At 46.6% G+C, this 24561-nt stretch overlaps 1 protein-coding gene across 1 annotated transcript in view; it reads left to right on the forward strand.

Moving 5' to 3' along the window:
• The first annotated feature begins 883 nt into the window (after positions 1 to 883).
• The window catches only part of CELF2 (CUGBP Elav-like family member 2), a 1289895-nt gene continuing 1266217 nt past the window's right edge, over positions 884 to 24561 (forward strand). Inside the window, exon 1 of the mRNA XM_069629690.1 lies at positions 884 to 1110. Within this exon, the coding sequence (XP_069485791.1) occupies positions 1061 to 1110 (50 nt within the window). The 5' untranslated portion in view covers positions 884 to 1060. The remainder of the gene's footprint in view (positions 1111 to 24561) is intronic.

Below are 24561 nucleotides of genomic sequence, written 5' to 3' on the forward strand. Positions count from 1 at the left end.
GCTATTTCCAGGGTTGGGTGTTGCATATTCAATTAATTGGTGTCAGATGCTCACATTAACTGTATTCCGTTGGAGTTGTGAACTGCAGGAGTGGGCGAGGCCTGCAATGATTTCCTATGGGTATTCAGAACGAACATACTCACCATTAGCACTTAAGGGTTAGACTACAAATCCCAAAATGCTTCACTGTGGTAACTGAAAGTCCTTAGAGACAGTGGCATGGAATATTGTATTTATCCTCTTCCCAGCCACATTTAATCTACTACTTGATATAAGTGTGTTGCAGGGTTTTTCCTGTCTGCAGAACTTTGAATAACAAACATAGACTGCTCCCCCCAAAATAGAATGTCGTGTCAACTCGCGATCTAGGGTTGCCTAGGATTGGGCCAAAAAAGAAACACGCTTGTTCTGAACAGAACACGGATGTAAACATTGTATTTCTTTGCATGTAAAGTGTGGTAGTCGATAAATAAAGCCACAATAATAGAACCCCTTCTCCGAATCAGATGACAGAACCCCGGGGGCAGAAAGCAGACCCGGGTGGCCGCGCGCAGCATTGGCTGTAATCTGTGTGTGTGTGCGCGTGCAATGGCTGGGGGCTCCCAGCTGATCTCGGTTTATTCCAAAGGAAAAGGCGAGGACGCGCTTAATAAAGTGGGGTTTAAATGAGAGCTGCGCCCGGAATCCAGGACAATACATATAATAAAATAAGGTCACATTTGATCATTGCCAGCAGATTAGGGGGGCTTTAAAGGGTAGCGCCGGGCGGGGGTGAAGCCCGGGCGAGCTGTGATGAAATGTCGTGCATGGAGGGGGGGCGCCGATTTTCGGGGAGGGGAGAGCGCGTGTGTGTGTGACAAGTGCTTATCAGTTTGAGGAAGAGGCGAGAGGGAGGGCGCGGGAGAGATCTCTGCTGTGCTGTTGTCCTCGGAACTCCACGCGCATCGCTCGGTCGCTGCTCTCGTCTGCTTCTTCCTCGGCTGCCCAGGCCCTCTTCCTCGGCTGCCCAGGCCCGCTAGACCCCCGCCCATCCCACCCTCAGCCCCGCCGCTCCGCTGACATGGACCTGATCTCAGAGCTGGACCCCCTGGCGCAGTGGAAAGTTTTACGGTAGGGCCCCCTCTCTTATTGTTTTCTCTGCTCGCGGGCAGCGGTGGCTGCTGCACCCTTTAAAAGGAACCCCACACTTAAGCTGTTTTTCAAACGTGAGACCGATATTTGGTGTCATGGGTGCCCCATGACCCCGAAATCTCAACTTAACTGTATGGCTTTTTTTTTTTTTTTATAGATGGGACGGATTGGTTATTTTTATGCAAGCAACACACTAAAGGCAAACGGGAGACACCACGCTACCCGGATCCTGGGTGGAGTTTGCTGTAGAGCAAACACCCCGGGCTATCCTTGGCTCGGTGATATAATATTTTATTCTCGAGTGACATCCCTCGGGCTGCAGGCGGAGCCCGGCGCATGACCGCACTCAGCTGTTCCGTCGTTTGCTTGAAAACAATTCGCGTAGAGAAACTTTCCGCCACAGAATCGAGTAAGTGGAGCCGCCTCGCTGCTTCGCTTTTAAAGAGGAAGTTGGCAATTTCTCGGTTTGGGGGCGGGGTGTCACGTTAAAGAACTCTATTGTATTTAGCGAGCAGTGCATCTGAGTTTTCAGTGTATCACTGTATGTGCCGGCATCTCAAGCGGTGTCGTCTGTAAACTGTTTGCCCAGCATTGTTGTTTTCTGGTATTTGTAGTTTGTCTTGTCGCTTTCTAACCCGTAGACTACAGGCGCCAGAATGCAAAACGAAAGTAATAGCTGGTTGTATTGAGCACAACTGTCATTGGCATTGCACAGCTTGGGCCCTCAGTTCATCAGAACTCAGACAACCAGTCACAAGGATGCTTTGGGCATGACAGGATGGATGTTTGCATGTTTCCTGTTGGTGGGTCCCTACGGAAAAATGTGAAAATTGGGCACACAGTGGGTGGGTGCATAAAGACCCAAGTGTCCGTGCTACTAGTTGCCCTTTCGACCCGTTCAGTTTTATGTGTATCCAACGGCTCATTCCATGCAGGTCTCGGATCCCGCTACATGACTCCAAACGGAACTACCAGTCCCACAATGCAAAGGGCCTTTTGTAGAAAGCTAGGAGTTGCTGAAGGTGTCGCACCTGTAAATGGAACCGCTTGGCAGCTATGTGGGTGAGGGCAGTGACTGCTTGTGCAACATGGTATGTTGTTTGCAACCTTAAGAACGGGCCGAAGTAAATTCACAAGTCTTAAATTGTGACTCTTTTTGGGGTACATCTTTTTCTTTGCATGCTGGTACACTTTTTTTATTTTTTTTTATATGTGCAGGACTGCATGTCCCAGAATGCAAAGAAAAGAGGGTTGTCAGGGGTGCAGCGAATACCTCTTGGTTAGCACCTTAGAGGATGGTGAAGCCGAATTGCTTGTGGGCCTGGTAATCCAGAAATCACATCCCCTAAATTTTTATGCCAACAACCCTTTGCATGGTGGAACTTGTCGGTTTGTCTTCAAAGCGGACTGGATCATCCTGCAGAGGGCTGCCGGATTAAACTGTGGAGGCCCCTAGGAAGTCAAAATGTTGGGGGGCCCCCCTCGCAAATTATCTCCTGATAGTTTTTTAATTCTCTTCACCGCTTTATTTTCATCTGTCGTCGTGGGGCCCCTAAAATGAGTGGGGCCCATAGGCCGGGTGCCTACTTGGCCTAATGGATAATCCGTCACTGCTGCAGAGTGGTCCTCCTTCTCCTCCTCCTCCCCTACTTTGTCCCATGTTTTCACCCACACACGTTTCTTTACGCACCCAAATATTGGTGCGGACACATCTGCTCAGCTGCTTGCCCAACCAAGCTCTCTCCCTGGGTACAGGATTGGTATCTCACAAACTACGCCGGTGAAAGCATCCATACTACAAGGGATTCCTAGAGCATCTAGATAAAATTGTGAATGTTAGCAAGTGCCACACTTGGATAGAATCATGAATGTTAGCATGTGCTAGACTCGGATAGAATCGGGAATGTTAGCATGTGCCACACTTAGAATTGTGAATGTTAGCACGTGCCACACTTAGATGGAATCGAGAACGTTATCCTGCATCGCATCTAGATAGGATTGTGAAGGTTAGCAAGTGCCACACTTGGATGGAATCGTGAGCATCAAACTGCGCCACATATACATAGGACTATGAATGTTGGCATGTGCCACACTTAGATGGAATGGTGAATGTTAGCAAGTTCCATACTTAAAACCGTGAATATTGGCCTGCGTCGCGTGTGGAAAGGATTTTGAAGATTAGCAAGTGTGACACTTAGATGGAATAGTGAATGTTGGCAAGTGCCACACTTGGATAACATGGTGAATGATATCAGTTGCCACACTTAGATAAAATGGTGAAGGTAAGCAAGTACCACACTTAGATGGGATTTGCGGCACTCAAATCTAGGTGTGGCATACACATCTGTCCATTGTATGCTGAATCGGAACGCACTGTGGGACCAGGGCCTCTTCCCACCATGCAGGATTCTCGAAATCTGGGCATTTAGCCATACTGTGAAGATTAGCTGCAAAACATATAACCCACTAACCAAAAAGCTCATACTTAATTCACTCAAAAAAAGGACGCAACCGCCTCTCGCACCGCAAGCAACATGCACTTAAGCACACTGCAACAACACATAAGCCGCCCCAACAGCACACAAGGACTGACATTGATACGATACTTGCACCAAAGCTCAGCGCACAGTGTATTCCGAGCTGAAGCTGCCAACAGAACACCACTCCTCTCACTATCCTACTCCCTCTTCACCTTACTAACACATCCCGCCTTCTTGTTTACAGATCTGCCAGAGCGCCCGGGGACAAACTACGTTGCTGACGGTGCACGGTACAAATACCTTTAACATCTAACATCTCAAGGCCATCTATACATCTAGTACCATGCAATGGCAGGCCAGGGTTTTGCCCTCATAGAAATATTTTGTTCCTAAACGGGCTATACTCTCCCATAATCATCTCTTATGTTGACCTATAATCGACCACAGTAAAGAAACCTGCATCCTTGCTGCCGCAGAGATGCTCCCTGGCATTTATGCCAGCGAGACTAATTTCCCTTCATACAACCCTTATTCTGTCTCCCTCCTTTACCACTCATACCTCCTTTCTTACCCAGAAACTGAGGTCTGGATATGCCAGTTAGGGGTTACGCCACCTCTTGGACAAAGTCGGGTGCCGTAAAACCACCATGGCTGTGAAGGGTGCAGTATAACATAAGGGTTATACCTGCAGGCCTCCAATTCCCAGCATGAAAAGTGCTAAAACATAACCATAGTCCACCCTTTATTTATTTATTTATTTATTTATTTATTTATTTTGTATTTTTTTTGTGTGCGTGTGCATACCTTTTCCATGAACGTATGTTGCATAGTTTCTGATTTAAACTACAAAAGTGATGGGTGGAAGTTTTGGTTGCATCTGAACCACTGGCATTGCTCTGGGCACCCTTTCACACCACTGTTTTTAGCCCATCTGAGCTATTACTAAAGGGGTCCATCAGTCATGTACTGTCACCAATAGTAGCAGCCCAACCCAAACTGCTAGGGCAGGCCCCCTCTGCACGGGAATACAAGCAACCCCAGGCATGTTTCAGCCTTGTTGGGCCTCCTCAGTGAGGTGCGTAGCGAGCAAGGGACCCACGTCTGGGCATACCCTCTCTCACATAGTGAGGTAACCACAAAAGTGATGGGTGCAAGCTTTTCAATGAATCTTAACCACTGGCATTGCTCTGGGCAACCTTCCATACCACTGTTTTTTTAGCCCGTCTGCGCCATTGCTAAAGGGGTCCAGCCATATGCAAATCAGTCAGGTACTGCCACAAATGGTAGCAGCTCAGCCCAAACTGCTAGGCCAGGTCCCCTCTGCACAAAAACGCAAGGAACCCCAAATATGTTCTTCATAAATGCCAGCATTATCTGGTCCATTCATGAGGCCCTTCTTCAGACCTGTTAACAACTTTGCATTTTGGGACTTAAAGTCGTGGATTTCACAATTATAAATCCAGAACTATAAGTTCCAGAATGCAAAGTTAAAACCATGACTGCTCTAGTGTCTTAAAAATGGAATGGCTAATGTTGGCCTGAATGGGTTTGTCCTGGCAGAAGATGTCACACATGAAGTATCACACATTTTGGTAGTTCTGGGTTGAAAAAAAGCCTTTAAAACCACAATGATGGGACCCAGAGATTGGAGGTGTGATGTCTGCTTCGCCCATATAACCTGTAATAACGAGCATATTTAAAGGGCTGCTTTAAATATGTATGGACATACAAAGCTTGTTCTGTGTTTCACATTCTCTGGAACACTCAAGTTGTCCCAAGTCGAGATGTGTAGATCGTCACTGTCTTTTTTTTGGTCTGGCCTTCTGGGACTTGTAGTCCTATCTTTATCACGGAACAATGAAAACTGCACGTCTTGGAATGAAACGCAAAAAGCACTGGGTCTTCTACTCCTCTGTCGGCTGGGTTATGCTTTGAGCTCTGCATGCTGAGAACCGGACCCGGCCCTTGTAGGTGGAACACAGCCCTGGATTTGGTCTGTCCCAGCCCCGTTTGTGCCAGCTCGGTGATGGCCGGCGTCAGCATTAGAGAAATGTTATGCTAGGCCGTGCCCATGAGCTCACTTACAGGCTCTCCCGCTCGATAAATATTTAGTTGCACACACGTCCAAGCCGCCGCGCGCACACCAGGCTGATGTAAGCCAGGGCCTCCTGTGGTCTTGTGTTTCAGCGTTGGCTGAAGCGCTCCATATAAGTCTCGGAGCTTCTGTTGTGGGCTTGTGCCTCAGCCTTTCCTAGAAAGTATGGGAACTCTTCCTTTCATGCAACCCCCCCCCACAATATCTTTCCTGTAGTCGATGCACCACTGGTAATCGATTTTGTGGTAACAAAAGTTGCACATACGTTTTGAAATGATTGTCTCAGTGCTTTTATATCACGATTTCTCTAACTCCTAATGTGTGTTTAGGTGTTAATACCAAATGCATGAAGCGTTTGGTGGTCGGAGTTGTCCGCACCGTGGCCATGCGTGAATAGGCTACCCAGGCCCTCTTCTTTTCTTGTGGATTCTGCGACTTGCATTTTTTCCTTAGGCATCTAAAAGATGGGGAAAACTACAAGTTCCAGAAATATGAGCAAGAATTGGCCTGAATGGCCTTCTCACACATGGCCACGGGAAACTTGAGCGCTCTTCATATAGCGATGTCTCATTTAGATATTTTGTAGCTCAACCAAATGTCTCCTTGGGCAGTTCTAGAATCTTTGTTTTTATAGAACCATTCTCTGAAACGCCTAGGGTGGTTGGATGTCTGCTTTATAGGCCAGACGTGACACAGACCCACACACAAGGAGATAACCACTCAGGTTAATGTATATCTGGAACTAACTTTGTTGGTGCCGCCCCACTTCTATCATCCCCAGTGGTCACACACACTGCTACATGGTGTGCCTCAAAAGCTTCTTTAAAGCTTACGATGCTACAACCTCCCCCCAAAATGAATGTCTCATCCCATCAATCCAACGCCTTGGATATTTGATGATCAAGCGTGGTCATTCTCAACTATTGGGGTTGTCTCGTCCCCTCGTTCTTCACCTGGCTCCATCCTTTCATCAGTCGACTCCTCTTTGTCTCCTGAGCAGCCAGAGCCTAGTACCCCATTCAGTGCCAGGAGTCATCGCTGCGTGTGTAAAGATGAAACTTGTTATTGTCTTGTCAGCCCGGGGATGCCGTGATCGTGACCCCTTCTTTCGCGTTACTACGTGTGGCTGAGTGTCAAAAGATATTGTTCCTTTTATGGGTGAGGGGTTGTTTCACCAAGCCACTTTTTCCCTCTTGAATATCGGAGGAGCATGCCTTGCAACATCGATCGACGTAGTCTTTCATCCTCTCTTTTGCCTCCATGTGATTTGCCCTCACTTCCCAGTAACTGTCATCTTGCTTTATCTGACATGGGTTATGTGGCAGTCTTGTGCTCACTGCGCGGCCAAGCATCAGTTTGCTGGGCATTCACGTGAGTCACGCAGAAGCTGATCAAGAGTCTGCCCCAGGGGTTTGTGTGTGATGCTGGATATTCTTACTGCACTTTCAGGTTGGCCATGAAACGTTCTACCGTCCCGTTGCTGTGAGGCCATAGTGGTGTAATATTCCTGTGGGTGAACCCCATGTAATGTGCAAAGTCATTGAAGTCCTTTCCTGGTAACGCAGGAACATTGTACGACTTCACGATTTTTGGCATGCCATATATAGACCAGATGCGATCCAAAGCTGGCATGACTGCTGTGGCAGCTGTGGATTGAAGTAGTTGCACATCTAGATACTGCGAGGGTTCATCCAGCACCACCAGAATATACGGGCCATTGTGCAGGGGCTGAAAGTCAATCGCCACCTCCTCCCACACGTTCTCTAGCAGCAGTGTCATTTGTAATGGTTCCGTCTGCAGACTGATGCAGATGTCACATGACTTGAGGGTGTTTTACAATTAGCTGTCCATGCCAGGGAAGCACACTTTCTGTAGCTGTTTGGTAGACAGAATTCCCTGTGTCCTTTGTGTGCTACATCTATCACCTTCTTGTGTAACCAGGATGTTAATATAATTCGACTGTCTTTCAGTATGATGTTGGACGGGGCGATTGGAGAGCTTGTCTCTCACCTGGTCTAGTGTTCTCCACAGTTGTGTGTCTATTGCCAGGTTCGGTTAGGCTGTGTTTTATGCAGAGCGCCATCGCCCATTCTTTCTGCATGTCGACACCAGGGCCAGAGTCGGATCTTCCATAATGTTTGGCGAGTTCTTCTGAAGTGATCTACGGTGGTCGGGCATGATGAACAATGTAGTTGATGTATCCCTCTGCAAATCACTTGAGGGTTCCTGGCTCTGCCAGGGATGGCGTGAGAGAAAGTATGCTGGGCTTGCCTCTTCCCCGGGTTTGTGGACTTTATTTAACTTGTATTCTTGCAGTCTTAGGCCCCAGCGGGCAATCTGTGGGGGTATCTGGGCTGATAGTTTGCCATATATTGTTGACAGGGCTTGGAGGTCTGGTAATGATCGCAAACGGTTTTCCGTACAGGAATAAATGGAAGTGTTCACACGCCCACATGACTGCAAGACTTTCCTTCTTAGCCTAAGTGTAGCGGTTTTCGGCTTCTGTCAGGCTTTTGCTGGCATAGATACTTTCCTCCTTGGTGCGTGGTCGCTTCCAGAGTGCTGGGCCAGTATGGCCCCTAGTCCCACCATGCTAGCGTCCACCATCAACTCAGTTGTCAGGTTCGGGTCAAAGTAAGATGTGTAAACAGCTTTCGCAATGTACCTCCTGATATTGTCGAATGCTGTCTGGCACAATGTGTCCCATTCAAACAATCTTTTTTGTGAGAGTGTGTAGCAGACTACTTATGGACGCAAACTCGTGAAGGTAGTGTGTGCAGTAGCTTGTGAGACCCAGGAACGAGCACCCTTGAGCCACATATAGTTGGACGTGGGGCTTCCGTGAGTGCTTTTCTTTTGTCAGGGTCCAGTTCCATTACTTTCGTTGAGAATATGTGGCTGAAGAACTTCAGTGTTGACTTGTTAAAAGCATATTTCTTTGAGTGTCAGGTTGGCGTCTTCCAGTGCTCTACATACCCTCAGTGCCATGACGTCAATGTATTCTTGTGTTTTGCTGAATATTAAGATATCTTCACTGTCATTTATACAGTCTGATATGACATTCCTCTTCTTATCTCTTCTTGTAAGATCTTGGTGGCTGAGGATATCCCCAAGTTTAATCATTCATAACAGAACAACCCTAGCTTATTGGTGAAGGTAGTTATGTAGCGGGATTCCTCACTTAATTAATTTTGTTGGGGTCCCTTGTTTCAGTCTAGCCTGAAGAATATGGTTGCTCCATTCAGGAGGTGCATCATGTCTGTGATAGTGGCATTCGGTGGCGCTCTCTTGGGATTGCTTGATTGGGCACTTGCATGTCGATGCGCAACCAATGTCCTCCTGGGCCCTTTCTTGGGCACTGGCACCACTGGGGATATCCATGAGTGCCTGTAGTACTTTTTCTATGTGGGTTTAACTGTTCTGTAATGTTGGGCCACAGGTTTGATGGAGGGGTCGATGTACAGCTTTGTTTCTGCCCTTTTGAGCTTTCCTATTCCTTTGAATGTTTCCTCTATTTTCAGAGTCGTGTGATGTATTTGTCGGCCATGATGTGGTACACAGTGTGGATTAGTCCCATTTGGATGGCCTACCAAAACCTCAGTATGCATCCATGCGTGGCTGACATGGATCTTCATAATATCTGATTTTTCTTTGTAGTAACAGGTCGTGGTTAATGCTCCCTTGCATGGTAAGGGTTAAGTGCTGCCATAGGTGTATATTTCTATCTGGGCTTTCTATTATATTTCATTTATATCGCGCTCATACACAAGTGTTTCAGAGCGCAACCAGGCAAAAAGGAGGGGAACAAGGTAGAACAAAAAAGAAAATGGCGAGTTTTTTAGGCCCAGTGACATTTAAGAAATGCAAGTGCATGGAAAAGGGGAAAGTGCAGGGAAGGGGGAGGGGGAGTGGAAAGTGCGGAGCAGAGTAGAGAAAACAGAAATTAATATTAAATTAAATAAATAAGGGCGATGCACCATGGTAGTGCAGCCAGCACGTGGCAGGGGAGTTAGCCAGATAAGGTATATCTGATAAGTGCAGAAGAAAAGTGGGAGGGAGTCTGTATGGGTACAGATACAGAACTCTAGTGCAGAGGGTGGCCTGGAGGCAGTGTAGGAGGGAGGCAGGGTGACCAGGTACCTGGGCCCGAATGACAGAGGGTGGCCATGGGCACAATGCCAAGAGAAGAAACAGATCAACAGGGGAGAAGGGGGGCAAAGGCAGAGGCAAAGGAGTTGGGATGCTTCTGGAACCATAGATGGTTTTCTACAAGTTTCAAGGTGGCTGGGAGGTTGTTCCAAAGGGAGGCACCAGCCGAAGACGGAGCTCTACCTCCAGCTCGTTTCTTTGCAAAACGACTAACCCTGAGGGAGTTAGAAGTAGAGGAGCAAAGGGCTCGAGAGGGAGTTATTTACGGAGGGATAGTTGAAGGTATTTTGAACCCAGGCCCCGGAAGGCTTTGTGGACAATCCAATGAAGGGATTTCAGGGCTGGAGAGATGCAATCCCAGGGCTTGAGGCCAAGGACAAGTCTTGCAGTCATGTTCTGGATTAGTTGTAAAGGGCAGAGAGGGGAGGCAGGTAGATTTAGAAAGAGGCTGTTACAGTAATCCAGCCTGGAGAGAACCAGAGCTTGGGAGACAGTGAGCTTTTGAGGGAGGGAGAGGAAAGGCAGCGTACCTCTAAGGAGGTGCAATAAGAAATTTGACTTTTTGGAGATGTCAGAGATGTGTGTGGAGAAGGAAAGTTAGTGAAAGATAACCCTGAGGTTCTTAGCCGTGCAGGGGGGGGGTAGGAGGAGGGCCAAGGGAGGCTGGCCAGAGAGTGAGAGGAAAGGATGGAGATTGTGTACCAATAAGGAGGACCTCAGTCTTGTTGGCATTTAGGCATAGATCGTTGGCGGCACACCAATTTTGAATGGCGATTAGACAATCGGAGATGAGGGCAGGAGAGGAGGAGGCAGAAGGAAGCCTGAAAATGAGCTGGGTGTCATCAGCATAGCGCTGGAAAGTTGAGCAGAGAATGGAGATGCAGTAGGCGACAGTTGCCAGGTATTGGTTGAAAAGCCAGGGTGAGAGTTTAGACCCCCGCGGGACACCACATGTGGAGAGGGAGATAGAAGATTGAAAGGACCCAAGTTGTACCTGGGAGGGTCGACCAGGGAGAAAAGAGGTCAGCCAAGCCAGAGCCTGGTGAGTGAAACCCAGTTTGTCACAGAAACGATTTAGCAGGGTGGTATGGTTGACCGTGTCCACCGCAGAGGAGAGATCAAGTAGGATGAGGACAGAGGGAATGTTGGAATCGAGGTTGGAGAGCAGGTCTTTGCGGATCTTCAGGAAAGCAGTTTCCATTCTTCTGGCAGCTCTGAAGCCAGATTAGTGATCATGGAGGGAGCCAACAGTCTGAATGAAGATTAAGCTGAGGGATGGCCAGCTTTTCAATGAGCTTACCCCAAAAAGGGGGTAATGGAAATTGGGCAGTAGTTTCTGTTTCATGAAGTTCTCTTCCAGCATCGCCTTCATTGTCGCCCCTGAGTCTAGAAGAAAGTTGTGGGTCTTTCCTTATATCAAAAGCAGTGTCTGATTGTGGGCCGTCACTGTCTGGTTACACAGAGTTTACAAGTACCCCTTTCGTCATTCTATGCTCAATGGTGTATCTGACTCACTTGTCGATGGAGTGGTTGTACTCAGGTGATGCATTCGCCTTTCCCTTTCCCACATATTTCGGGTGACTGAAAGTCCCTTGCTCTGGTGCTGTGCCGTTCTCGGGATGCATGTCTCTTACCCGAGTGTCTGTGCCTCTCATCTTTTGAATATCGGGCTGGTGACTTGTACCGATGTGATTGGTGTTCCTTTTGGTACATTCCTTCTTCCTTGGTTGACCAGCACATAGATCACCCGAACATGCTGAGCGTTCTTGTCCCATTGCTGGGCATGTACCTCTTTTATTTTCTATCACTTCGCTGCAAGTTTGTGTACTGACTCTTCTTTGACTACTGCTGTGGGTGTTCTCAGCAGTTTCTCAGGGTCGATACCTGGTGTTCCAGCACCATCATAGTTCTTGCTAGTAGCAGTATTTCTGCCAGGGTGTGTGTCTTCTGCAGCAGTTTTTTCTTAAACCTCATTGAGATGCAGCCTGCAAGGATTTGTAATCTGAATGTTTCCTCATTTCAGTAGCGATGGAAGTCAGTTTATAACTCTGGACCTCAGTCGTTACAAATGTATCCATGGTCTCCAATTCCATCTGCATCGTGGTGTGGAAGATGTGGCGCTCATAGTCTGCCTTTTTATGGATAGCAAAGTGTTCGTTCATGATGCGCTTAAGTGCCGGATAGGTGTAGTCAACGTCCTTGGCTAGCTGAAGATAAATGTCTCCAACTTCAGGGCCTGTTGTTAGTGTGCGAAGACCTTTTTTTTCGTTTGTCATCCTGAGGGCCTACTGCGTCTAGGTATACATTGACTTCTCAGATCCATCTGGGCCACAGATTTTTGTATTGATCAAATGGAAGCAACATGGGTATGGGAAACGTGCCCCTCACTTGCTGTGCTTGCCCTCCTGGTGTGCGCCCCGCTTGGTCTTGGTCTTTCATTCTGCTGCCATGCAGAGGTGCACTTAAAACGGTGTTACTTCCAATGGGCTTGTGTTTGCTTAGTCATTTGGTCTTCCCCCTTGATTGTATTATAATTGTCCCCTCCCTATCTTTTCTTTTGTGTGCTGTTCTCTTGTTCACTGCTGTTCTCTATCTCCTCTGGGGTAGCGGTCTAATCATAGTTGATGTGATGGCTCTATGAGCTTCTGAAGGCACTGTCTTGGTGGGCGCAGGGTCTGCTCAGATCCTAGAGTGCTGGATGTACTCTTTTGGTCCCACTTGAGCAGTGCAGGGTGCAGTAGTGGCCAGCGTCTTGCTCCTCCCCCACCTGCGTGTGGCTTCACTGCCTCAATTCTTCTCTTTATTATTTATTTTTTGTCCTATATGCCTAGGGTGACCAGACGTCCCGGTTTTCCCAGGACAGTCCGTGGAAATCGCTGTGCGTCCTGGGGTCCCGTGAGTTTTTTTTAATTTTAAAAACCCTGTCCAGGGTTTGCAAGTGTAGGAGCTATGGTCCGGGTTTCTGCTGGGACCAGATTTCAAAATCCCGGAATCTGGTCCCGGTGCCACTCTTCCTGCGCGAATGGGGGCATGAAATGCTTTTCACGCCCTTATTTCCTCCCCCTTCCCGGCGCTCTCCTCCAATGAGAGGATTATGCCTGGGAGCACACTCCCACAGTAACCCCCACAAAAGGCGCTCTCCTCCAATGAGAGGATTGTGCCTGGGAGCACACTCCCCCAGTACCCTCCACAAAAGACCAGGGACCTAGAAGTAGGACTACCATTTTATTTATATTTACGGTAGTCCTACTTTTATGTCTATGGCCTTTCCGTTTAAAAAAAAAAAAATCTGGCCACCCTATTTATGCCGGTGCTGTGACACGCGCGTTGCTAGCACAAGTCTTCCCGGCCGTAGCAGCCCCTCTCTGGGCCCCGTGGCTGTCGGTCACTCTTGCTGCTCCCATCAATGGGCGGCAGTGCGTTGTCAGTGCAGTTGTGTGCCTGTGTATACGTGCGTCCTCTTCACCCAGGACCCACGCAGTCGCATGTGTGCTGTCTGCCTTATAATCTAGACCTGACGCAGACCCAAATTCACACAAGTAGATGACCACTCAGGTTAATGTATAACTGGAACCAACTTTATTGGAGCTGCCCCACTTCTTTCATCACCAGTAGACACATGACCCACTCTAAATGACGCCCCCGCATGCTGCTTTACATCGTGTCGATTACGACGTTGCAGGCGGTATAACAAACTGTTTGTTATAAGTAAAATTAGCACTATGGCAAACATTAAAAAAACATTCTTCTTATTCATTTTTGCACCAGGACAATGTTTTCCCTAGTGGTAGTACTATGCCCTTCTGCTTTAAATCTTTAGAAGCATGTATTTTGCACCAGTGCTAATTACACGTGCACCAGTGCAGTTTTTGTGATGTCACCCTTAATGTTCTATTGCAGCTACTTCAGGGTTCTTGACCAACGGGTGGGCCATTGCGAAGGTAGAGGTTCTGATGTCCTAATGATTTTCTGTCATAATTATCGGACTGACCAATGAGTCAGTTTATAAGCTTAAGGAAGAACAGAATCCCACCTCTGGAACAGCCCCTCCGCCCCCTGCGTCTTGAGCAGGACCTTCTGAAGGTCCGAAAGCACCTGAAGACTCTACTCTTTCTCCTCCTTCCCTTCTTCCTTCCTCTGCTAATCCCACAGTTGGTGTGATTGGTGTCTTGGACCGTTATGCATCCTCTGACCCTCTGACCATTCACACCCGATTTCCCCAGCATCTGTCTTCCTCAGCACTTCCCTAGGCACACCCTGCACACTGGAGATTTACACTTTCCACCCAACGTGGCTCCTGGCTGCATAGCACTTACCATACCTTGCACTTCATCTGCGACTCACCCTTCGGGCACGCACACCACAGCACTTGCCCCACTGCCATCTTCCTTCCTGCACTTGCAGGTTCTGAATACTCACAAGGCATGGCAGGTTCGGCCGTCCCTTCCCCCTCTGTTTTTTTGTATTGAATTTTACTGCTATCCCATGTTCCCTCCCTGCTGCCCTGTGGGCGCTTTGAAACAGGATGCATTTCCTGTATAAGCGCCTAACAAACAATAAATAAAGATTCCAATAGCACAAGTTGTTTAATAATTGCTCTCCAATGTTGCAAAGTCACCCTAAAATATGCCCGGAAGTGGGGCTAGAGCTTTGCTGCGCTTAAAGACCCGCGCTACACCTCACTGATGACCCGCAGGGCATAGAGACAGTCGATATGGGAAAGCTTTTTCTGCAGTACATGTAGATTTCTTAAGAACAAAGACTTTCAGAATTCTTCACAGATTTTATAAATTGCCTGCAGAGTTTGAATTGTTGGGACACTTCCAGCAGTTTTCTTCTCTGGGACTGTGACAATCTTGACTCATATTTCTGCAGATTTTTAGTTTCCCACTGATGTGGACTGGCCCTACCAATGTGTGATGGTAGCGGGTGGATTCATCTGGAGTCTGGCTTGCTTTGCTTTTATTTTAGTCCAATGCATTCATTTGAAGTATACCATACCTACCTCCCCCAGAAGGAGAAGCTGATAGGAGCACCACAGTTGCAGAGAGAGAGAAGGTCCACAACTTTACCCAACCTCACCATACATGTTTTCTGTGTCTGAAAAGGTCAAACCTCGACAATCAACATTACATTCATACCTGTAAAAGCATGGACTGTAATTAAGAGTGGCTATTAGGATCTAAAAGCAGCCCCTCGGTATACCAGTGACCAATAGCTACCATCGCCAGACCAGGAGCTATTACGTACATTCCTCAAATCTAACTTTACACATAAGATGCACAAATATGATTTTGTCTATTAATGACCTCTTATGCTTTAAATGTTCTAAGATGTGTCCTAATGTTTATTTATAGCTTGTCCAAATTCACATGGGTATCTCTATTATGCCTCAGTACACCTGGTGAGCCAAAATTAGCCCCTCGTAGCTGTTTGTGTCCAGGTAACCAGGCTCTTCTAGGCTACAAGCAGAAGCTAAATGGCTCCCAGCTCCCCGCCATTTCGAACACAGTGAAAGAGTTCCGCAAAAACAATATTGAATTGTTTTTTAGGCCTTCATTTGGCTCTAGTTAATTCTTGGACAGCTGGTGCTGTTAGTTTTACCAGCTGGCTCTGTAGGGATCTGTGTTTGACCTCATGGTCCCAGGTTAAAATCCGGTCAGGTCCACTCAGCTCATCATCCTTCCGAGGTGGATGCAATAACTGTTATTGAGTGGGGGGGGGGAATACCCAAGCCGTATGTTATTCAGTGGCAGGAGTACTACGGATGAAGGAGTGCTTTTATAAATAAGTTTCACTTTATAAATGTGGTACTACAAGTTTATTTTATTTTTACATTTGTATAGCGCACTACAGTCCAAAGGCATTGAGGCACTTTTACAGGAGGTGTGCTTAGTCAGGATTGTGGTTACAGACTGTAATTGCTTAGTTACGAAGAGGCAATATACATGGTGAAGATTACGGTTACAATGTGGTTACTTGGTTACAAAGTGGAGGATCAGAGGTGCTCAGATGCAAAATACAATACAGTTAGGTGAAGTTCAGTGTGCACTGATGTTAACCGATCAAACAAATAGCCTGGTTTTGATGGCTTTGCGGAAGGCTAGGTGAGAGTCAATGCTCCCGAGGTGCGTAGGTATGGCGTTCCAGTGTCTGGCAGCCATGGCTGGGAAGCTAGAGCCACCTGCACGCACTCTACGGGTTTTGGGCATGGAGATCCGGTTAGTGTAGGCCAGTCTGGACGGCCTAGAGGGGCTAGGCATGGATATACGTTGAGCCAGGTAGAGGGGAGCGAGATCATGGAGGCATTTGTGCGTGTGAGAAAGGATTTTAAAGATGAATATCTCCTTCACGGGTAGCCAGTGGACCTGTCTTCTGAGGTCGGAAATGTAGTCCTTTTTTGAGAATCCTGTGGCAGCCCTGAGGGCGTTGTTCTGAACTAGTTCGAGTTTAGCAATGTTTTTGCCAGAGGTCCCACCAAGGAGAGCGTTGCAGTAGTTCAATCTTGAACCAATCGTAGCCCTAGCAATGGTAAGGCAGTTCTGTGAGGTTAAGAAAGGTCTTGCTGCATTAAGCAGTTTGGAAAAGTTCCATAATGCAACGGAGAATCAGCCCCTGACTTGGGTATTCTCTAAAACTATGAAAGGGTATTTAGAAAAAATACATGGAATGTTGTTTCTACAAGCATGGTTGGTCCTATTGAAGGCATGACCCCCCTCCTCCCCCCCACTGAAGTTAGGCGCTGTAAGCTTTCAGGGGCACACATTGCTTTCTGGATCCCAGAAGGGACGATTCTTCCGAGCAGCACCACCTCCACACTGTCTCACAGTGACAAAGCCCTTTTCTATTCAGTGGCTATTGTTCCACACAACCTTGTTCACAGAAAGTTGTAATGTTAGTAGAACTATCCCTCGTTCACTGGCAAGAATTGTTTCAAATGAAATCCGTAACGTTTTGGGGGATTGTTCAGTTTCCACGAATTCTTCGCTGTGGTGTCATCATCCTTTTATTCCTGGCCCGAGATTGTCAAAGTTTTGGGACAGAAAATCAGTTTTCGAAATTGCAAAAGCCATTGCGTGGGGGTTGGCATAGAGCAAGCTGTTGTAGGGCCGGTAGTTTGTTTTCTGAAAGCGCCTGCAATCACAAACGTCCAGCTTTTCCCCTCCCCCAGTCGCAAAGTGCCCAAGTAAAAACACAAATGCAGATGTGGCGGCTCCACACATCTGATTTTCATAAAGTAGCTTTTACTGTTGTGCACATGGTTTAGAGAAAGTCTGGGCTGTTTGAAGGAACAATTACTGTAAAGCAGAAAAATAACTCTGCTCCCTCCCCTCTGCCCCAACCTAGTGTGTAGCACGATATACACCCCGCTTTTTGCAGTACTGCATCCCTGCTACGCATATATTGCCCTCTTCCCACCACATACAGCATCACTTGTCCAAGGCATTTGCGTTACCAACCAAGGTGCAAAGGGGGCAGTGCTTTAAGTGGGCTGGGGCCTGTCCGACCACAACATTGGCAGGATTCATTATGGAGATGTGCCCGCCATTAGGTCTCTGTAACTTCCTATGGTGGCCTCTCGGTGGTGGAGGGGGGGTGGGGATGAGCTGGAAGGTGGGGGTGGGTCACCAGAGGAAGTTACTGTGCCTTTGTTTCCCCCAGGTCGCTGAGGCGGCTTTAACCCTCAGCGACCCTAGGAACTCCTCGATATATTTCGAGGTTTATAAAGGATGGCTTGAAAAGTGCACAATTCAAGCCATCTTTCATAAAGCTTTGCCGACGGACAAAGATGCCTCAGGCTTTGTCCGTCGGGAAAGCATTATTAAAGATGGATTGAATTGTGCACTGTTCAAGCCATCTTTTATAAACCTACAAATGTTTAACAAAGATAGCTTGGAAAGTACACAAACCATAAAGTACGCACACGAGTATATAAATGCAATATATTTGTGTGCGTACCATACTATGGTTTATGTACTTTTCAAGCCATCTTGAAGTACATAAATCATAGTAAGGCACGCAAACAAATATATAAATGTAAGGATTCATATATTTATGTACGTACATTACTATGGTTTGTGTAGTATGCAAGCCATCTTTTATAAACATAGAAATATGTTAGATATAGAAATATGTTAGATATTTCTATGTTTATTGAAGTTGGCTTGCATACTACACAAACCATAATAAGGTTCGCATACAAATATATAAAATTTTGGTATACCTTACTATGGTTTGTGTACGTTTTTAAGGCCACGCCATCCCACAAGCCACGCCCCTAAATGAGCCACCCCCCCTCGTTTCTTACCCCACTTAAAGCCCTGAAGGGGAGCTTAGGTGTTCCTAGTCTATTGCCATCACTGTACAAGTGCTCACGTAGCACTAGTAAAACAAAGAGGTGATGGCTGGAAGGTTTAGAAATCATCTTCACCTCTGGCATTGCTCTGGGCAGCCCTCCAGACCATCGCTCTTCGCCTGCTAAGCCATTAGAAAAAAGAAAAGACCATATGCAAATCGGGATTGGCCCAGCCCTAAAAGGGGCAGTACAGCCTGTGAACTGCTTGGTCCCATCCCTTCTGCATGAGACCACAAGCATCCCCAAACATGTTTCGTTCTTGTTGGGCTTCATCAGTGAGGGCTAGCTTAGGTCTCTAGGCTCAGCAGGCTCAGGACCCATGTCATGGCATACCCATCCCACTTGGGGTGACTATAGCAAAACAAAAGAAGTGATGGCTGGAAGGTTTAGAGTTAATCTTAACCTCTGGCACTGCTCTGCGCAACCCTCCAGACCATCGTTCTTCACCTGCCAAGCCAAGATTAGATCACCCAGCCCCCAGCTTTCCTCAACTAAGTTGGGGGCTTGGTATAGCATGGTCAGGGCTGAGGCTGGGCGTGTCCCGCGATCCGGCTAAACATCTGATGCCGGATCTCGGACCCGGCAACAACTGGCACATTGGCCAGCGCTGGCGGTGCTTTTGCATGTGACCAAAGCTCACGAGGAGCTAGCCCCATAACTTGGCCCCAAAAATGTAAAAGGCACTCCTTAACACAATCTACCTGAGGTTTACAGGTTGTGTTCCCTGACTTCAAATCCCTCTATGGACTTGCTCCGCTTTTATCTTTCTATACTCCGTCTTGTTCTCTCTGGTCTTCTCTCTCTTTAGACTTGTGGTTCCTCGTTCTCCATGTGCCCAGTCTCGCTTCTGATCTTTTCAGCTTCTTGCTCCTCTCAACTGGAACGCTTTTCCACTTTGTTCTAGCACTGTTTACTCACTCTTTCGTGCTTCCTTGAAAACCTGCCTTGATCAAAATCCCTGAATGATTGCTGCCTGTATATGATTGTTCAACTACTTAACCAGTTGTTATTGTACCGTACCCTGTTTCAAATTGTACAGTGCTTTGGCATAAGGTGCTTTACAAAACAGCAATAATAAAGAATTCCCTTTATAGGAATAGTCAACCAAAGCCTTTGTGGCAATTGCATCAATCAAAGCCAACACATGTTTCAACCATGTGGGTGTTTGTCAGGGCCTAGACACTGCATTGTCTGTTGCTTATGGGATACATTTAACAGATTGGATTGTGACAATTGTTGGAAGCCTTATGTCAAGGGTCAATAGTTACCAAGGAGATGATGATCCTGTTATAATAAGGAAGGAGACTGTGTGGTAGGCTCACTCACAGGCCAGCCGGATAGCCTCTGCAGTAGTTCTACGGTAGCTCTAATTGCATATCTACAGACATACAGTTCCAGTTGCTTGTGATATTGTACAGGACACAGATCACACAGTACACCCATCGGCCATCCTCCTCACCAGCTCAGGTCCCAAAATGGACACTCATGGAACACACACACAGCACTCACCCAACATTCTCCTGAGCTGTCTATCATACATTCACCAATATTTTACCAGCATGCATCATGGCCAGCAGGACAGGACTGGGCTAGACTATATCACAACAGATCCTGTAGGCTTTGATGCTGATTCTGAGTTGGTTTGAAAACCACCTATTTTTATATTGCAAGAGTTCCATATGGCAAACAGACTGCAGAACTAATCCACGGTCACGGTCTAGTCTGTCCTCTTTTATTCTATTCAGCGCTTCTATTTTCTTAACTTTGGCCAAAGTGTGCTTAATTCTATCCTCGCCTTGCACCTAGAAACCCTGCTGCCAATCTGTGGCACTTGGGCCTGCAGAAGTGAGTGATTTGCTTGAGGCTTGCCCCTTAATGCTTTTGTGATTTCCTAATAACTAACCATTGCGTTTCTTGCCCCACGGACAAGCCCATAGTTGAAGTTTGTTGTGCCACCAGCCTGAGGTTGGATTAGGATTACGCTTACCCAGGTTTTTGCCAAGAGAGTTTAGCCTCTTTTCACACACATAATGGCTTATAGACATCTACTGATGGCTATTACTAAAAAACATGTACCTCTTTTCCACACTGGATTATTCTCGCTCACTAGCCTTTGCTTTTCAAAGTTTCAAACATTTTTCTAGTGGGAGTGACCGTTCAATTCCAAGATTGAGGCTCGACCCCTGTGCCATACATAACCTCCTATACAAACTACCTTTTGATGGGATCCACATAACCTTTTATGGATTGAAGAGAAATGCGTACATTCAGGCCACAATCCTTTCCATCCTCGTTTCCTCCTAAAACACCCCTCGCCAAGAAGCCATGCAATGTGGCCCAGGAAAAGGACTGTTCTTGCTCTTATTTCACTAATTCCCCACGCCTCCCCTCTCTTTTTGTGCCATATTAGATGCACACGACTGTCATTTCTGTCAGTTGCTAGGCAACCTCAGATCCTCCTCCTCCTCCTCTCTGACGGGGAGAATGTTTTTTTGTAAGTGCCATTTGGGCCAAACTTGCATACCTCTAGGGATCACTGGAGCACATCTTGAGGTCCACGCCCTGTCTTTACCTAGTACTACTTTGGAATGCACTGGAATAAGGTGCAACATGTGTACTAGCCAACGGCATTGCATTTGATATGTCATGTCATTTATAATGCACCTGTACACATGTATTTCTAGGCGCGTTCACCTATGGTACCCTCCCTTGGTTTCCACACTGAGCGGAGAGAAAGAAACCCAGTTAAACTAACTGCAACCCAGGCACTTTGATGGTGCATGATAGCCGTGCCAGAACAGTTGATTGGTGCAGAAAACAAAAATAAGAGAAGTGCTGTACAAATTCAATATACTCCTCTTCTTGCTCCATAGGTGTACAGCAAGATCTCATTACCAGATTTCCAAGTTATGCATATAGTCCCATGCGTACATTTGGAAGAGTGGGGTTTTGTTGTATTTATTTATTCGCACTGGTTGCAAAGAATTTGAGGTGGGGGCGGTGGGAGGGGGATTCTGCTACCATGCCAGTTTAAAAGTGTATTCCGCTCCATAATTAGGTATGACATTAAATGTGCCACGTGTCTAGGTTTAACGTGGTTTGGCTGAGGGTACAAGTTGGCCTGTCAGCACTCGCAGTTTGAAGAACATTGTGCCATTAATCCAGAATTCTAGTGTCTTGGGTCAAAAGTCCCGGGTTGGAGTGAAGTGGGGGTCACTCTTGTCTGTTTGGCGTGGACTGAACTTGGCAGTCACTCTAGCTTTGGATTGGGGTGGGATGAGCAAACCATTCTAGGTTTCCAATGGATAGTTGGCTAGACCATGACCGTGGTAGATTTGTCCTCTAGCCCTGGATTGTAGTTGATTGTGCCGTGAGCTAGCATGGACTGTGCCAGCAGTCTAGTGTTGTATTGAATTGCAAAACCTGTAAAAGATTGAGCGGGTTGGATCGACTCGTAGATGTTCAGTCCATGTGTGGCGTTGATTCTACATCTCCACACAGTTCATGACCTCAGACTCTACTCTGTGGTTTGAGTTGGGGTCACCGCCACTTCAGGACTATAGCTGTTTTGCTAACAGTCCACGTAGGGTGTAGCGTGTAACCCCACAATCCTAAATGATTTGTGAGTTTATAGTGTTTAGTTCATACGATGCATATTTTTTTTTATTTATTTATTTTATTTTTTAATTATTTTTTTTTCCAGCAATAGTCATAAATGTCAAGTTGAATATTTACTAGAATCCAGACTCGGTCTCAGGAATATCGTGGTGGTGGGCTTCCAACAGCTCGCCCACTAGTAACTGCTGCAGTGCATTTTATAAATTTTTTTATTTTTCAAATATCTTAACTGCATTTCATAAAGCATACAAACAATGCCTATAGTGGAATTAACTAATAGTAAGAGATGGGTAGATGTAAAAGGAACACCTTGGTATGAAACACCACAATGGATCTCCAGTCTAGTGAGAGGCATATAGTAAAATGGCAAAGGTGGAAATGTAAAACTAAAAAGGTTCCTGCACAGCAGGTTCCTGAGATATGAGGTAGTTCCGATTCCTGTATATCAAGTAAATACAGGTGAAGTATCCGGTAGAGTGTGATAAACCTGGTGAGGTATATGCTGCGTGCCAGACTAGTGTAAATTCTCAGCAGATATCAAAATTAAGATTGGATAAGTAGGAGCTAAACGTAGCTCCTGGGTATCCAGCATTAACCATTGACCAGTTTCTATTACCGGGGGAACGAGGAGCTAGAATGGAGCAGTCTGCAAATCTAACTTCCACATAAGATGCAGAGGTATCATTTTGTGCATAAGATCTCTTATGCCTTAAATGGTGTATATGTGTGTCCTAATGTTTATTTATAGATTGACCCAAATGCACAGAATTAATTTCACATAGATTTGTTTGTTCGGCATCAGTTGGCGGGGAAGCCAAAAGTAGCTCCTGGTACATGTTAGTGTCAAGCTACCCAGGCTGTTCTAGGCTACAAGCAGGCGGTAAGTAGCTCCCAGCTCCCCTCAATTTCTAACCCTTCACAATGTCCTGTCAGTTGAACTCATGCCGCCACTTGGTTCAGCGATTAAACGGATCGGCCTTTTTAAATTGGCTGCTGTAGGGTGTTCGGATCACTCTGTGTCATTGATGTACTATTTCTCTAGTCCGGGGCTTTCCTTTAACAACTGCGTGCATTCAGAGCTGAGAGAGCAACCTGCTCCCATGCAGCATTCACAGTGCAAGAAGACCCCCATATTTCAGCACCCACCTCTCCTTTCTCTCCTTGGAAAAATGCATAAATTTTGAGTGGAAGCGGTGCAAGTAGCCCCCACCTTTCAGCACCAACATCCCTTTCTCTGCTTGACCTAGAAACCATGTGTTTATCCTCCGTGGTGATTATCTAGGGCGACCTTCAACACATGCTTCTGGTGTCTATCATTGTGTTTACTTTAAGAGTTCCTATTATTATTATTAATATTAGGGTATGTATCAAGCACAGGCCTAGCCTGGAGAAGTAACGGAACGCTTAACAATAATAGGGGGGATGAACAAAGTGAGCAGAGAAACCAGGGAGTGGGGTGCTAACAGTGGAGTGCAACGGTGGGCAATTTGGAAGCAAGGGCTCTACAAGCAACCAGGGGAGTAAACGGGGTTGATGTCATGCTACCCTGGACTTAATCACCTAAAGCCAATGATTTGTATAAAACAAATAGTGTAACTCTGGTGTTCACATAGCATTTAGTGATGTGCTACCCCTACATAGTTACACAGCCATTGTGACGCGGGTCATGATGATGTCGATGTGGTGTACAAGCTTCCCCCACTAACTAAACTGAGTAGAAATACTGCTCCACGAATCCATGCCAGTGACAGCTGTGCGTTATACAAAAACGCCGTCGCCATGTCACGAATCCTCGGCACGCTCGTTTTCCCTTAGTCCTTCTTTCTTTAATGCTTTTGCTTCGTTCACATTGTTCAAGCTTAAATGGCTCTTTCTATCGTTAAGCCTCTGTGCAAAGTATTCTGTGCAGGCCTTGGGAACCCTACTCAGCAAGCCATGTATAATCTTTGTACGTGCACACCAGTGCCGGTGTGGTAGACCACGGCACCAGAATAGATGACTCGACATCCGTTCTCAAGGTCTACTTGACAAAAAGAGAATTGAAACTGCTGTACTACTCCAGTACACCGCCCCCTCACCTCACCTGATTTTTCTCTTTAAAAATTAACCACTCTTCTGAGTTGTTTCTTCTACCCCTTATGGGGATACAGTCATTCCGAGTTGTATTTCATAACTGCTTTTCAATGGGTTTCAGCCTCGTGTTGGGCTGAGGTGAGTTTGGCTTGTTTTGGTTAGAACATATTGCTAGGTTTCAAAGACCCCACAGCTGGTGCTTTAACCATCTGAGCCATTGAGGGGTAAGCTTGAATTGAAGCGAGGGACTTCTAGTATTTACCAACGGGCCCCATAAGTGTGGAGAAGCATGCAAGTAATTCATCCAATCTCAGGGTGCTTAGTAGAAGACGCCAACAACTACACATCTTTCATAATTAGTATTGTCGTCCCGTTCTTTTCAAGGTGGGTCATATCAGTAATGCTTCTAATGGCACAATATTAGCTTTATGCAACATGTTACTGTATTCTACCAATGATGGGAAGCTGTCTCTCCACTTGCCCATCTCCCCTGAAACCAGATCTTCATATTTCCCTGACCTGCTTTCTTCCATCTGTGAGCTCTCGTCTTAATTGACTACATTGGCGGACCACAGGGCAGACTATCCATTGCCACCACGAAGATTTTCTTTCTCCCCCAGTACTCCCCTCCTTGGGGGCCTTCATTGTACTAAGCATCC

The sequence above is a fragment of the Ambystoma mexicanum genome, chromosome 12 (genome assembly GCF_040938575.1).
Source record: "Ambystoma mexicanum isolate Mex_15411 chromosome 12, UKY_AmexF1_1, whole genome shotgun sequence".
NCBI classification, from domain to species: domain Eukaryota; kingdom Metazoa; phylum Chordata; class Amphibia; order Caudata; family Ambystomatidae; genus Ambystoma; species Ambystoma mexicanum.